Source organism: Terrapene carolina, unplaced genomic scaffold (assembly GCF_002925995.2).
Source record: "Terrapene carolina triunguis isolate 2854851 unplaced genomic scaffold, T_m_triunguis-2.0 Scaffold58, whole genome shotgun sequence".
Classification (NCBI taxonomy): domain Eukaryota; kingdom Metazoa; phylum Chordata; order Testudines; family Emydidae; genus Terrapene; species Terrapene triunguis.
The window spans coordinates 54,693,399-54,709,531 of record NW_020664409.1 but is presented as its reverse complement, the minus strand read 5'-3'; the positions used below and the strand labels follow the sequence as shown (position 1 = coordinate 54,709,531).

Sequence of the window (16,133 nt, the reverse complement as noted above, 5' to 3'; positions counted from 1 at the left end):
CATTTCTGGAAACAAGGGTTGGCAACTTTTCCCTATTTAGCTGATTGCCATCAACATGCCCTGGAGTATTCAATCTTGTGCACCTTAGTGCTGATCAAAACGATCCTACTGACTGAAACTATCTTGAACATAAGAATAGTGAAGCTTACGAGAAATTGGCCATCTGAAAATGAATAGATTGAGGGACTGTTGGGTATACTTGATATAAGCATATATTTAAAGTGTATATAGAAAGATTTGTTATCCTATTATTTTAATAAAACAAAATTATAACCCTTATTTGAAGTGTTGTTTTATACATTTATATACATATATTTAACTGGAGAGTGCCTCTGTCAAGCATATTTATACAGTAGAACCTCAGAGTTATGAGCACTAGAGTTACGACACCTCAATTGGAACCAGAAATACACAATCAGGCAGCTGCAGAGACACCCCCCCCAAAAAGCAAATACAGTACTGTGTTAAATGTAAACTATTAAAAAAATAAAGGGAAAGCAGCATTCTTCTTCTGCATAGTAAAGTTTCAAAGCTGTATTATGTCAATATTCAGTTGTAAACTTTTGAAAGAACCCTAACTTTTTTTCAGAATTATGAACATTTCAGCTTTATGAACAACCTCCATTCCTGAGGTCTCTAATTACTGTGTTTCAATATAAAAATACGCATTGTGACCCTCTGGAAATGCTGACTTCTACCAAAACATACACTTTCCCAAACGTTGTTTGGAAAGACTCGTGAGGTTCATTGTAAGAATGGGTTTCTCCAAATGTATTGAGAGAGTGCTTTACTGAGTCCTTTCATATTATATATTTCTTTACTGATTTCAGTTGAAGCATTCAATGATAAAAGGGCAGGTTAAATGTGAGGTTTTTATATCAACGCTTCAGACTTTTCAGTAAGATTCCTCAGACCATATGTAACATGGATTGTAAATCGACCTGTGCAGAAACCACACTTGTTAGCTCTCATTTTAGGGTTAAGACAGTAATTCAGTCGGTTCAGTACTATGAACGTAAACAGCTTTCCTGGGACTGATAACAGGTGCTGTTTTCCATGAATATATAAACTCATGGAATAGCAGAGGAGGGGTTACATTAAATGAAGCTTATCTTTAAAATGTTAGGATACAGTTCTCCAGACACTTTCCATTTGGAATAGCTTTGATTACCATAAGTTATCCCATTGACAACAGTGTTTGTAGGATCAGTTACTTGCTCTGTATATCAAATTTACTCACTGTTTTTGACCTCTTAAATATTTGTGTGTGTCATGGGGTAGATACACCCCAATGCCAGGTGTCAGGTTGCGTGTGACAAATAATGGGTTACAGCTCAAGTGGCTAGAGTACATACTGCTGTCCTAGCCTATAAAGCAGGGCAGCGTGGCCTCATGGGCAGAGCCCTTGGGGCTGCCCTGGCCCGCAGGGCTGTGTGGCTTCGCAGCTGGAGCCCTTGAGTAGTGCCTGCACCCTGAGGTAGGTATGGGGCAGGGTAGGGGGACCCTGGCCCACCCTTCTCCACCAGGCCCTAACCCAGGGCCCTGTGAAACCAGGAGTCTGCAGTTCGGCTCAGTTTCCTATTTTAACAGTTGTGTTCCCATGGTTGCTTCCTACTCTGGGGGTGTCAGCCTTCCGATTCACTCTCATCCTCTAGGGTCTAGTGGTTCCGCCGTTGATCCCAGCAGCTTGGCCTCCATGATCTGTAGCCCCTGCAACTCCCTGGCAGGAGCCTGCAGTGTGCGTCCACTCTCCTCCTCAGCCAGCCTAGACTGAGCTAGACCACTCCCTTTTATATTCTGTCTCCTGATTGAGCATGCCCAGCAGAGGTAAGTGGGCGTGGCCTCTTCGGCCCACAGTGTGCAGTTAACCCGAGCAGGGTCAGTGCGGGGTAGGTACACCCTGCCACACACCCTATCCCTCAAGCAAGAACCCAGCAAGGGTCCTTCTCCTTCATCCTCCCCTCCCATTCAGGAAAAGCAGTCTGCATTAGCATGAGCTCTACCTATATGGTGTAGTACACTGAACTTGTAGTGGTGGAGGGAGAGGTTGATCACCACATAATCTGGATATTCGAGTCCTTCATGGTGTTGATCCAACGGAAAGGTGCATGGTCTGTGATGAGGCGGAAGGGGCCCCCTACTAGGTAATACCTTAGGGCCTCAATCGCCCACTTCACTGCTAAGCCCTCTTTCTCAATGGTGGCATATTTAGTCTCCCTGGGGAACAGCTTCCGGCTCAGGTAGAGCATGGGGCGTTCCTCCCCATCCAGCTCCTGTGACAATAAGGCCCCAAATCCCACTTCTGAGACGTCCGTCTGTAGAATGAATGGCTTTGAAAAATCTGGGTGAAATAGATACACCCCGTTACAATGTGAAAGATAAGAACCCTGTGATGAACTGTACAAATTCAGTTGAGCACATACACCAGGGACGGGCAACCTTTTTGGCCTGACGGCCGCATCAGGTTTCTGAAATTGTATGGAGGGCTGGTTAGGGGAGGCTGTACCTCCCCAAACAACCAGGTGTGGCCCGGCCCCCGCCCCCTATCTGACCCCCCACCCCCACCCGCTTCTCACCTCCTGACGGCCCCCCCAGGGACCCCTGCCCCATCCAACACCCCTGTTCCCTGATGGCCCCCCCAGGGACCCCTGCCCCATCCAACACCCCTGCTCTCTGTCCCCTGCCTGCCCCCACGCCCCCGCCCCATCCAACCCCCCCTCTCCTTCCTGACTGCCCGACCAGGACCACTGCCCCATCCAACCACCCCTTCTCCCTGACTGCCCCCAGACCCCCTGCCCCTAACTGCCCCCCATCCCTAACTGCTCCCTTCCACCCTATCCAACCCCTCCTCTCCTTCCTGACTGCCCCCTCAGGACCCCTGCTCCCATTCAACCCCCCTGTTCCCCGCCCTCTGACCGCCCCGACCCCATCTTCACCTCCGCCCCCTGACCACCACCCCGAACTCCCCTGCCTTCTATCCAACCTCCCCTGCTCCCTGCCCCCTTACCACGGTGCCTGGAGCACCGATGGCTGGCGGCGCATCTGCACCAGGACAGGCAGCCGCGCCGCACAGCACAGAGCACCGGGTCAGGCCCTGGCTTTGCAGCTGCGCTACCCCAGGAGCTCGCTGCTCCGCTGCCCAGAGCATTGCACCGGCGGCGCAGTGAGCTGAGGCTGAGGGGGGAGAGGGAACAGCAGGGGAGGGCCTGGGGGTGAGCCTCCCAGGCCAGGAGCTCAGGGACCAGACAGGACGGTCCACAGGCCGTAGTTTGCCCACCTCTGGCATACACCATCACTCTGGGGTTTAAAAAAAACTTCGATCCTGTGTACTGTATTTGCAATTATCTCACACATCCTCTCCTGACATATCACATACTACTTTGATCCAGTGTTGACAGTACTGCTAGAGCTTTGATTTAACTTCATTGTATTTTAGTCTTTGCTAGACTGTCTTGCCTGTTTACATTTTACTGTATTTATACTGTGTATTAGTGGTTTACGTTTTTATGTTTTTTATTTTTATTTTTCCAGTAGCACCCACAGTGTGCTAGGCTCCATACAAACACTTAAGAACATAGAAGTTTTAAATATGGTACTGGTTTTACAATATATAGAGTGTATTTCCCTGATCAGGATCAACCTATTTTTCTGCCAAAAAGTGTTTAATTTTGTAATGATTGTATTAGTTTTTCATACTTTCATCCTTAATTAATTATGTGGTGATGTTATATTATTAGTCCCTTTAACTGAATCAGCAACAGGTTGGTGCAAGTCTTAGATTTTACTCTATTTTACCAGCAAATTAGAAACTGTAACATATTTGGCATAATGCTGTTTTTTGTTTGTAACTTAGTTATTGTAAGTATTGGCAGTATTGCATTATATAGATGGATACTTCATATAACTTTACTTTGACTGATATTCCTATTTCTGGTTTGTGTCTCTGATTTTATACTATGGTGGTATCACTTCAGCTTGTCTCTCTTTGACTGTTTGTTTACTTAGTTTCATTTTACTGCTACTGTTATAGGACATATGTGATGTGAGCTGAATCTTGTTGAGCAACTGGCTCCATCGAGTAATACTTATGTTTGCGGGCAACCTGCTACAAACCCTTTACATTTTTAGAAAATTAGTTATCTGCAATTTATACCAATAAGCTTTCTTAATGCATTGATTTACAGTTCAGTATTAAAATGGTGTCTAAACTTTTTCTGAAATATAGTAACTCCTCTTATGTTTTATCATCTTTGTGTGAACAGAGACTCTGATACCCAATCCCAGTTGCCATTACCTTGAATAGGAAGATAGTTTGTGTTCCCCTGCAGAGCGATGAGTAGAAGTTGTTAATGATAATAAATTGTCTGAAATTGCAAACCAGACATTTGTTCAATATTTTTCCATAGCAGTTTTATTACTTTTTAAAAAAGGATTGTTTTGGGGACAACCTAGAGAATACTTTTTTAATGTGTCTGTAAAAAATAGCAGATTTTGCTTTTTATGCTGTCAAATTAGCAGGTTATTTTAATAATGAAGTTATATGAAGATAGCTGGAATTATACCAGAATTCCTGCCAGCTGTGTTATTGGGAGCACTAAACATATATGCAGCTTACTGTTACATTATACATTAAGTCCCATTTCATTATTAGATAGCATACCATTCAACTTTGATTTTTAAGTTTCTGTGCCTTCTTATGGCTAATGTTTTTAGTGGGATTTTTTTTTAATTAACTTTTATTATTGTGGTCTCTGTCTTTTCTGAACTGATTATTTTGTGTTCCATGATGTACTCTAAGGCTAAGATGATAAACTTGTACAGTAACTCCTCGCTTAACATTATAGTTACGTTCTTGAAAAATGCAACTTTAAGCCAAACGATGTTAAGATAATCCAATTTCCCCATAAGAATTAATGTAAATTGGGGGGGGTTAGGTTCCAGGGAAAAATTTTAGCCAGACAAAAGACATTATATACATATACAGTATAAATTTTAAACAAACAATTTAATGCTGTATTCAGCAACGATGATTGTGAAGCTTGGTTGAGGTGGTGGAGTCAGAGGGTGAAAGAGGGTGGATCGTCCAGCTGTTCCTCTTGCTGTTCTTTCCAAAGTGCCGGGGGGTGCTCAACCCCCAGCTCTTCCAGCCCCTGCTCCACCCCTGCCCTGGCTTTTCCCGCCCCTGGTCTACCTCCTCCTCCCAAGCGCACCACGTTCTCGCTCCTCCCCACGCTTCCCGTCCGCAGCAATCAGCTGTTTCTGGGCGTTCAGGAGGCTCTGGGGAGGAGGGAAGGCTGCGTGCCACGTCCTCGCTTCTCCCCCCAGAGCCTCCTGAACTCTGCGAAACCGCTGATTGCTGGAGGCGGGAGGTGAGAGGGGAGTTGCTGATCCGCAGGGCTGCTGGCTGGCGGGAGACACTGGGGGGTGGAGGGGAGCTGCTGGCCCACTCTGGGTCCAAGCCCCCACAGCCAAACAACATTATAGGCAAACGTTGCGCAACATTAAATGAGTATGTTCTCTAATTGATCAGCGACGTAACAAGAAAACAACGTTAACTAGGATGACGTTAAGTGAGGAGTTACCGTATTTAGGAAAAAGCTTTTGGGCAAAAGTTATACTGATTGTGAACTGACCAGTTAAATTTAACGGAAAAACAAACTACATTTGAAAGGAAATAGGTATTATAGAAAACTTTGCTTTTGTGTCTTTTAATTTTGGTGGACACAATTTAACATAATAAACGGCTGTTCAGTGTCATGGTGCCCTGTTAAGCTGTCATTTTCTTGAAAGTTAACTTATCGTTCCTTGAGGCATCAGCTCACATGGCACTGCTGTCAAATTTTAGCACCTAAATGTAGATGCCATCCTTCAACTTCAAGCTGTAAACCACATGTACACATTTTGTCCAGTGACTTTAAGTATCATGAAAAAAAAGTGTGCATTTTTTATATGCCCCCGATTGACTTAAGTATGTGCCTCCCTGTAGAGAGATGGACTTAAGCACATGCCTAATTTTAATTTATTGCTTAAATGCTGTACTGATGCAGGCCCCAGTGTCTTGTTTTTTATCATCTTTAGGATAAACCTTACAGTATCACTTTAATTTAAGCGCAGGCGTGCTGAGCATTGTACAGACACTCAAATACGACAGTTCTTTTCTGAAGAGTTTACAATCTAAAAGACAGTCACAGGGAAGAGAAGACAAGACTCAGCAGGAGACCAGAGGGAGGGAATTGACTAAGATTTTTGCTCCAACATTATTTTTCTATGATATAAAATTGGGATGGAGGTGATGTTTGACCCAGGCTAGTTATTGGGATGAAATAGTAAGGAAGAAAGCTTCAAAGGCAAAATGTAGCTATTTACTCCAGTATATTTATGCCTACAAGCAAAACTATGATTGGCCACCGTAAGATGAATTGTATGATGTTGCTGTAGTGTTGTTTTTATTCATTCCAAATATTATAGTTTATTAATGATGAGTCAAATCCTGCCCTCCATTGAGCTCAGTGAAATTACTTCAGTGATGAATTTGGCCCATTAAATTCAGTTGTGATTAAGTATAAGAAAATAATGAAAGATGTCCAGTCTAATATCTAAATCCGTTTCCTTTAAAGGAATACAACCATATAGCTTATACCACCAATTTTGACCTACTTTTAACTTATTTACTAGGGAATATCCCCACAATGCTATTTTTAAAGTTCCACAGTCAAGAAGGGGTGTGGAATGGTGGTTAGAGCAGGGACCTGGGAGTCTGAACTTGTGGGTTTTAGTCCCTGCTCTGCTGTTGACTTTCTGCATAACTTTTGACTTGTTACTTAATCTCTGCTACTCTATTTAAAATGTAAAACTCCAGGTAAAATGGGAATGGTACCTCACAAGGTAGGTAAGAGATGGGATACTTATCTCTAAGGCATTTTGATATCCTCTCATGCAAGGATCTACAGAAGATTAAAGGGGCAACTGTTTGTCATATATACAGCTGCATTTGCTTTCTTGTTGTAGCACCAGCTATGTCAACATAGCTCTGGGAACTGAGATTAATCAATTATGTTATTAAGCAAATAGGGAATTAGAACACAACATGGTTGCATTGTGTATCCTAATCAACATGTTGTGGGGGGAGGGGGTATCAAAGTTTGTCAATCAGTTTAATTATTGTGTTTGCAGGTTTCTAAATAGATATGACACATAGCAGAGAGAGAAATAAAAACTAAAAAAGTTCTTGATACATCATTTCAAAATAAGCTCGCAGGTATAAAATTAACATAGACACGGGTTCTGGCTTCAGTTTCAGGCTGGTAATGGCACTGGCATATGGATGATGGAAGTGGGTTTGGTAGACCCTCTCTTTTATTTTTATTTTTTTTAATTAAGAAATCTTTTCTTCTAACTGCATATTAGCTATATAAAATGCTTCCGTAGTGTGCTGATCATTCAAGATACTGAGTCATAAATGTGGCAGCTATTTGAAATAACACTGTGAAAATAGATAGTTATAAATCTCAATTTATTATTTTTTCTTTAAGGACTACTACACCAGGAGAGACTAAACTTTTAGCCTCTGAAATCTATGACATCCTTCAAGCTTCCAACATGTCAGACATGGACGGTGTGAATGAAATGAATTCTTGCCGGCGGAAAGCTCAGTTTTTCCTGGGCAGTACAAATAAACGTGCTAAAACAGTGGTTTTACATATAGATGGCCTTGATGATTCAGTAAGTAAATCTTAAGTACTTATGATCATTAGGAATCAGACTGGATATGATAGGGAAATACTGTGATAATGTGCATGCATGTTATATTCAAAGATACTTTGCACCAAAAAAGAAGGGCATTCAAGGAATGCTTGTGTTACTTTCATGTATGCCAGCAACTCCTGTGAATCATATTTTGAAATACTGATATATAATTTAAATTCACCCAAGAGGCTTAATACAAGAAATATTTATGGCTAGTTGCTTTGTAACTCTGTATTTTTAAATAATTCCATTTCCATCTTTGCCAATTTTGTTTCCTGTTTCAATCACCTTTAGAATAAATGAGGTACTGCCTTTTATCAATCTTGATTCATGATACCTCTCCATGGTCAGAGCATTGGAATCAAAACCATTCCTTATTTTTCACAATTGCCTGTACAGCACAAGAGAGTCTAGACACTGACTAATCTTCTATTATAACTAATGTAAGGAACGTTGAATTTTGTTAGCTCCCTTTTGCTACATCTTTTTGTAGTCCGTGAGATGTTTTCTACTATAGTGACCAGACTGGCACTTGAGATAGTGAGATCTCACTGCGTCTTTATGCAATGTCAAAATAACTTCTACAGATTTATCCACTATACCCCTGTGTACAACACCCCAGGGCTATGTTTGCCTTTTTACGGCTGCCAAACAGCATGTAGATCGTTTAAGCATGTTCTTCACAAGTGCCCTCAGGTCTCTGTATCTTCAGCTTTGTACCCATTTTAAATGATCAAACCTGATCCTTTGTTTTGTTACTTTACATTTTGCCAAATAAGCATGTCTGGGAACCTAGTTTATCAATAGCATTCCCTCCTCATATTTTCTTGTGAGTACATTTAGCTCCTTTTGAAATTAGATTGTACACCAAGTCATTTACATGGGTAGTAAAGAAATTAATACTTACCTTGGAACCCTTCACTTGTTTGTGATATAGACAGGCAAAACTTTATCAGCACCACTTGCTTTAATATCTTCAAACCAGTTTTTAATCCATTCCAATAGTGCGCTCCTATGAAGTTTACTAACGTTGTAGATCATTTGTGCATTAGAGTCTCTAAAGCTTCTCTAAAACCCAGATAAACTCTATCCACTTCTCCTTTGTCTGCCAATTCAAGTATATGCAATCCTGTAAATGGACTGAGGCCAGCAGGTCTGAAGACCATTTATTTGTGTTCCCTGACAAATGGAGCTAATGCAGCGCTTTGCCGCAATGCTTAAAAAAGTGAAATTGCAAAGATATTCATTGCTATCCTAGTAAAAAGTGTATAACAAAGTATTTAGATGTTTGACTCCAGAGAGCAGAACTTCAGGCTTCTCCGGTTGCCTGGAGTACACCAGCGTGTTTTCTCAGCTCATTATTAAAGGAAAAGAAGACTCTAGCTGTGTGCTGGCTGGATTAGCTAATGTACATAGTTCTGAGTTTTATGAGACTATCAAAGAAACCCTAGTGATATTCTAGGTGCCTGGTATAACACAGCAGCAGTAAAACATCCCTACAAAGCAGTTTTAAGTGTTAGAATAAGTTGGGAACTATAAAATGGCACAGAGGATGTGAACAATAACAATAACTTAGCTTTATATAGCACTTACCTCAGACCTAATCTTCTTTAAGTGTGTAACTTCATGTATGTGTATGCATATGCATGGCTGGCCTTAGCATTTTTTTCCAGGCCTGTGAAACATTCTTGCTGTCAAATAACTAACTTCATCCCTGCCAAAATTAAAGCAAACCAAACAACTTCTGTCTCCAATGCTTCTTCCCTGCCCCCATAATTGATTCTTGATCCATCACCTACCTCTGTGTAGTCACGTGAATAAATAGCAGAGTCTGTTTTTCTTTTTAAACTTAAGCACTATCTAATCTATCAAACACATCTGCAGGAATTCAAAGTTTTGAATAGACTTTTCTGATTTTTTTGGGGGCCTGCGAATTCATATGTCAGAGTTGACCTACTTAAGGCTCTTTAGCAGTTCATGTTCTGTAGGAGTAATTGGAAATCGTGTAAATCTTTCTTGACTTGTTGGAGACCTCAGGTAGTTCTTGATCAGTTCATTCAAAAAAAGCTATAGTCCTATAGAGTTTGATAATGATCTCAGTCAAAAAACAAAAAGAGTAATACAACAGAAGTCTGTTGATTGATCTACTGCAGTCTAATCTTCCCAATAAGATTTCATAGTGGTAACAAATGGGTAGTCTGTATAATTTTAGCCAGAGTTGGCAGGATTTTTTGTCAGCTCCAAATAATCAGAATATTTTATTAATTTTTAAGAACACTACACTAGAGGCAACCTTAGCACTTTTGGGGCCAGTTTTTGTTATCCCTCCCACTCCCCCACCAACTGTAAATGACTTGTCTACAATAATTACTTCACAGTACACAGAGTTGGCCTGATGGTTTTGGGAACAGTTGGCAAGATGAGTCTTTGATATGCATCTCAGACTTAACTGATTCATTATGTAAAACATGGATACCTGACTTACCTTTAGGTTTTGTTTTCCCCAACCCTAGGTTCCATGCTGTGGTAGAAGGATTGCCCAGCTGGGATTTATTCATAGTTGTCAATGCAAAGGACAGCTGTCCAAATAGCTGGAGGTTACCAAGTCTCCAGCTAGTGAAGGGATTTGTACACACTCTGGTGAGGCTTAGCATTCATGTAGTGTTTTACAACTTAAAGTAGTAAAGTATCTGTGGAATAGGTATTACCCCATTTAGGGAAACAGGCACAGATTATATGATTTGACCAAGCTCTCAGAAGGGGAGACTGTGTCAGTTGATATATGTATCCATGCAGTCATCCCTTTTTTAGTCTACTAAACCATGTTGCCTCTCACCCTCTTGTGCCTTCCTTCCTTGTGGCCAGAGGTGGTTTTATTTGTCTTTCACTTGTACAATGCCGTTTTCCCTCTCTCTCTCTCTCACACACACACACTGTTTTGTGTAAAGATATTTAGCCCAGGCCTACTATATTACTATAATTCTAATTATTAATGTTCTTTAATATAGTCAAAAATGTTCTGACATTCATATGTGCATGGAAGTAAGCTGAGTTTTGCCTCTGTATAGTCTAGCCCAGGGGTGGCCAACCTGAGCGTGAGAAGGAGCCAGAATTTACCAATGTACATTGCCAAAGAGTCACAGTAATATGTCAGCAGCCCCCCATTAGCTCTCCCAGCACCTCCCACCCACCGGCAGTCCTGCTGATAAGCGCCTCCCCCTCCCTCCCCGCACCTCCCAATCAGCTGTTTCATGGCATGCAGGAGAATGGGGGGGGGGGAAAAAAGGGGGGGAGAGGAGCGAGGGCACAGCAGGCTCGGGAGGGGGCGGGGAAGGGGTGGAGTGGGGGCAGGGCCTGTGGCAGAGCCAGGGGTTGAGCAGTGAGCACCCCCCCGGCACATTGGAAAGTTGGCGCCTGTAGTTCCAGCCCTGGAGTCGGTGCCTATACAAGGAGCCGCATATTAACTTCTGAAGAGCCGCATGTGGCTCCGGAGCTACAGGTTGGCCACCCCGGTCTAGCCGAAGCAGTTTGTTAGCAGATCGATGAAATGAATATGCTTCTTCCTATATTGAAACTACTATTATCTAAGTATTGAGCAGTAATTACTGTATAATAATATTAATATGCTTATATAGTGCCTTTCTTTCAAAGATCTCACAGCACTTTTCAATTAAAATTAAATACTAAGGTATATAGAAATCTGATTTTGAACCTAACACTTGAGTCTATAAGACTGTCAAGGTGTGTATATGTGTGTGTGTGTGTGTGTGTATATAATACACACACACACACACACACACATATATATATATATGGTAATCCACTACAATGTAGCTTGTTTGTGGTAGCAGTCTCCCAATAGATATTTTATTCTCTTTGTAATAACCATCTTGTTTTCTAAATATTGAGAAATAAAACATGTTAAGGTAATGTAGAATAGATGCAACCGGTATAGGTCAATGTAATGTTATTGCACAGTAGGCATTGTCACTTGCTTTAAACATAACATTCAGTTGTTTTTTTTTAAGCAAACATTTTTTCCCTTGAAATCAGAGTTAAGATTATGCTGTGCTTTGATGTCCATGAGCTGCCACAGATGAGGTAGCTGAAGGATACAACAGCTGCTTTGATGCATTCAGTCAGTATGGATACAAGGTGTCTGATAAATAGCAACTTAAACACTAACTACACATCAATGAGCACTCCACTCAATCCAGACTTAACCTCAGGGGACTGTTTAGCTGATCATACGGAGAAAAACATTCTTTGCTTTTCAGCACTTTTTCCTGATTATTTACAGTTGATTCTATCCTTGTTTGACTTTTAAAATGTAAGCAAAAATGTTGTAAATTTTGTTATGACAAGATTTGTAGCAATATTAAATGTCAGTATATGTGTATTAAAAATAATTGTAACCTGCACTATTTTTTTTCTTTTGCAAAATTACCTTATTTACCAGCTGTCTTAAAAGATGCAGGAGTTTGTCATAACATTCATGGTTAATATTTTTATATGGCCTTTGCATGTTAATACTTTATTTTATTTTTTTAGTCTCGAAGGAATCTTTGTGAAGAAGCCTTGCTGAAAATTAAAGGAGTTATTAGCTTTACATTTCAAATGGCGGTTCAAAGATGTGTGGTCCGAATTCGCTCAGACTTAAAAGCAGAAGTAAGTACTTACAACTGTGCTTGCTTTAAGGCCGATGCATCTGTTGCAGTTCTATAACACTAAAAGTCTGCCTTTATTTTCCTTGTATTTTCTCCCTCTTGTAGGCTTTGGCAACAGCAATAGCATCAACCAAAGTTATGAAAGCACAGCAAGTGGTGAAAAGTGAAAGTGGAGAGGAGGTGAGATACAGTTCATTCTAAATAGAGATGGATGTGGCTTGGATCTTTGATACCTGTACTACTATGCCCATCATTTCTGTCCCTAAGGAACAGTACATTGTTGTACTTCTCAGAGATTTATACACAACATAAAGAGGTTAAAATGTATCCTGCCCAAAGATGTGCATCCATATAATAGTATTGCTAGAAATTACTGTTGAACTGTTAGCAAGAGATGTAACTGTACAGGACCGCCATCTCTTTCTGACACTAGAATCTCCTGACCTGGAGAGATGAGTCTGGAAACTGAGATTTGCCTTCTTGACAGAAACCAATAATGTGGTTTTATTTCACAGCTGTAGAGAGAGATGGTCTTTTTGGTTGTATGTTTTTACCTTAAACCTGTACTTTTCTTGCATATGGTCTAAATAAAATGATTGACAGTACCTAATATCTACCATGGCAGTTATTTAAGGAGTGACTCTGAGAGGTGTTCATTGCCTCTCAGGATGAGGCCCTTATCTTTTTTTTAATTCATTTTGATTCACAACATTGACATTTTCTTGAACTCTTCTATTCAATCAGGTGCTGGTTCCATTCCAAGATACTCCTGTAGAAGTAGAGCAAAATACAGATCTACCTGACTATTTGCCAGAGGATGAAAGCCCTACAAAGGAACAAGACAAAGCAGTATCCCGGGTTGGGTCACACCCAGAAGGTGCAGCCAGCTGGCTCAGCACAGCAGCCAACTTTCTGTCCAGGTCTTTCTACTGGTGACTTGCGTTTGGGGTTAAAGGACTGCATGAACAACCGACAGGGTGGCCAGTTTTCCATTGGTGTGGTGAACTGCCAAGTGCAATTTGCAATAAATTATCACGAAAAGATTTTAGATTACACAGATGTATGCTGCATTTTACATTTTACTGGCCATTTAGCCTGTTAGGCGGGTCAAAGGACAGAGGCCTCAGATCAAGTCGCTTTTGTTTGTTTTCATGTACATTTTATTGTCTCCTTTTTTAAATGGGTCCATTATTAAAAACCAAACATTTATGCTTATGGAGCTTTAAGTTTGACTTCACACGAAGCAAGCGATAGGGAGAACCCATTCAACTCAAGTCTCAGGACCTCTGAAAGGAAATTCTTATTACTACTAGTTGTGCATGAATCAAAATGCCTTTTTTGTTTTGCCTTATTTCAGATTTATTTCTTTTGGTTTTCTAGACATTGACTCCAGATGAAAATAGACCCTGCCTTTGTTTTGCCTTTTATTTTTGCCAACCATGTTCAGAACCAACATTTCATATTAATTTTCTGTTTTAAAATAAAATTGCTACACACTTGAACTGTATAACCCCTTATGTTTTCTGAAATATTTTTCAGCCCTTAAACCACTGGTGAGCTATGAGATATAAGGGATTAAATGAGCAGAAAGACATATGTATGCATATGTTATACAGTAAATAAACTGCTGTAGGAAAATCATTTCAATGATGGGTGTGAGTGACTTTGTGTATATAGTACCAGACGCTACAGACTGCCATTTAGGCTGGTTAAGAAGATCATAGTCCAACAGCTGTGATCTGCTCAGGTGATGGTTTATTGCAGTTTCTTCTGAGATAGAAGGTGGTTTGTTGGCCTTACTCAGTTATCACATAGTGTCCACTATAAGTGAATATAGTGGTAACTGAAACTTTATAAACTTGAAAAATAAAACAAATTGAATGCCTGTTCTGCCACAGTGCCACTCTCATAAATTTTGTCTTTAAACTTTTATTGCTTGGGCAGAAATCTGATCGGTAGTTGTTGTGTCCTTGTATTGCCTTTCATGATTTTCCCAAGAAAGCGCATCAACTTGGATAAGACAAAAACCATACCTGAACAATTGGCTTTGCCTTGTTGCTTGCAGACAGTGTAAGTTTAAAGATGTCTTGGTCATTAACATCTTCTCTCTGTTTCGTGACCAGAAAAGATAACAAAATTAGGTAGAATCTATGAAATTAGATATTTGGAATATTAGTAAGCATTTTCCAGTGTTCTGAAAACTACAGTACTGCTTTGTTGCCTCACAGGAATACAGCTAAAAAAATGTAATGCTATTATAAAACTGATGAAAAAATGTGGTTTTTGTGATGACATCCATGCTATAACATTGGCTACATTTTCAATTTGGCGAGTGAGACAAACGTTTGGTCCATAAAAGTTACTCCCCAGTGTCATGGTCAGGGAATAAAAATCATTCACAGGCTGTCATATTAATGCAACAGTGTACAGGAAAGAATAGTGTAAAATAGCAACAGTAACAAAAGTCAGAGTTGACCCACTCAAATTCAGTGTCATTTGGGGATGAAAAAGCTTACTTGCAGACTAGATGTCTCTGTTTTTTAATGTATCTAGCTCATTTTGATTCAGGTTTACACGCACAGATTGAAAATACAAGCTTTCCAGGGCATGTATTGCTTTAAATATGTAATGTTACTCATATTGCTGTTACTCATATTGCTGTCTAGAATGTTACAGTACCAAATGTGTTTCAAAAGCTCTCTGTTCTATAGCCATGAATGCAAAGTTTACTTTTCTCTGTTAACATTTGTTTGCATTTTGCATTACTGCACATCTACTTACTAAATTACTATACCCCTTTGGATATTAATGGTTCAGTACAAGTAGGTATTACAGTTTGTGTGTTCAATCTTTAAGTATGCTATTTTTTGACAGTATTCCAGGTCTTGTAGAACAGTTAAGGCATCTGTACGAGTTTTTGAAATATATTGTAAAATAATAAAGGGTAATATAACTCAACTAGACATACTCCTGCGTCCTGTAGTTTTTGGGATGTAGTAATGACAATTGCCTTCTGTTATGTTCTTGGGTTTTCTACTTCCAAAAGCTCATGCTCTGTATTTTTGGATTTCAAGAGAGAGAAACACAAATGCGTCATCATAATATCAAATGACCCATGCTCAACCATTTCTTTAGTGTATTATGTCCTGCATGTGGCAAATATTTTTAGAATGTGGTTTTATTTAAACAGTATTCTTTGAGTGACTGTGCATATTAACATAGGTTTTGTGCTACCTGGTGCGGCCAAAAGAACCTTCTCCCAGCAGTGCCCATTAGAGTGCGTGTACAGCTCAGCAATAGTGCCTGATTCTCAGCATAAAGAGGAGGAGGAGATACTGTTCAAGAAGAGGAGCTATCAGATGGATACAGAGTTTGATCCTGGTTTGGCACCTGATGAACATATGGATATTGCTTCTGTGTCATCTCCTTTTGAGAACATTTTGCAATTCTGTGACCTTGTGGATTCTATGGCATCCACTTTGAACTTACCTTCTTCATTTGTTGCTGCAAAGACGTCACATTTGGTATTCAATGTTTTTGGTGCTATTTTCAGGTGATTAGTGTTACCATCTGTCCTGGATGGTCTTTTTCAGCCCGCTGAGACTATTTGGGCTACCCATGCTTCTTGTCAGCCTGCATCTAGAAAGCTGAAAAGTTGTATCAGATACCTTATAAGGGTTATTGTATTTTCATTCTCACCCTGTGCCAAACTCTCTAGTG

The 16,133-nt window shown here is 40.4% G+C and overlaps 1 protein-coding gene across 1 annotated transcript in view; it reads left to right on the top strand.

Moving 5' to 3' along the window:
* The window catches only part of ARMC1 (armadillo repeat containing 1), a 47,397-nt gene extending 32,343 nt beyond the window's left edge, over nucleotides 1-15,054 (top strand). The window contains exons 4-7 of the mRNA XM_024211492.2: nucleotides 7,533-7,722; nucleotides 12,298-12,414; nucleotides 12,519-12,593; nucleotides 13,158-15,054. Coding sequence (XP_024067260.1) covers nucleotides 7,533-7,722; nucleotides 12,298-12,414; nucleotides 12,519-12,593; nucleotides 13,158-13,349 — 574 coding nt within the window. The 3' untranslated portion in view covers nucleotides 13,350-15,054. The remainder of the gene's footprint in view (nucleotides 1-7,532; nucleotides 7,723-12,297; nucleotides 12,415-12,518; nucleotides 12,594-13,157) is intronic.
* Nucleotides 15,055-16,133: the final 1,079 nt, after the last annotated feature.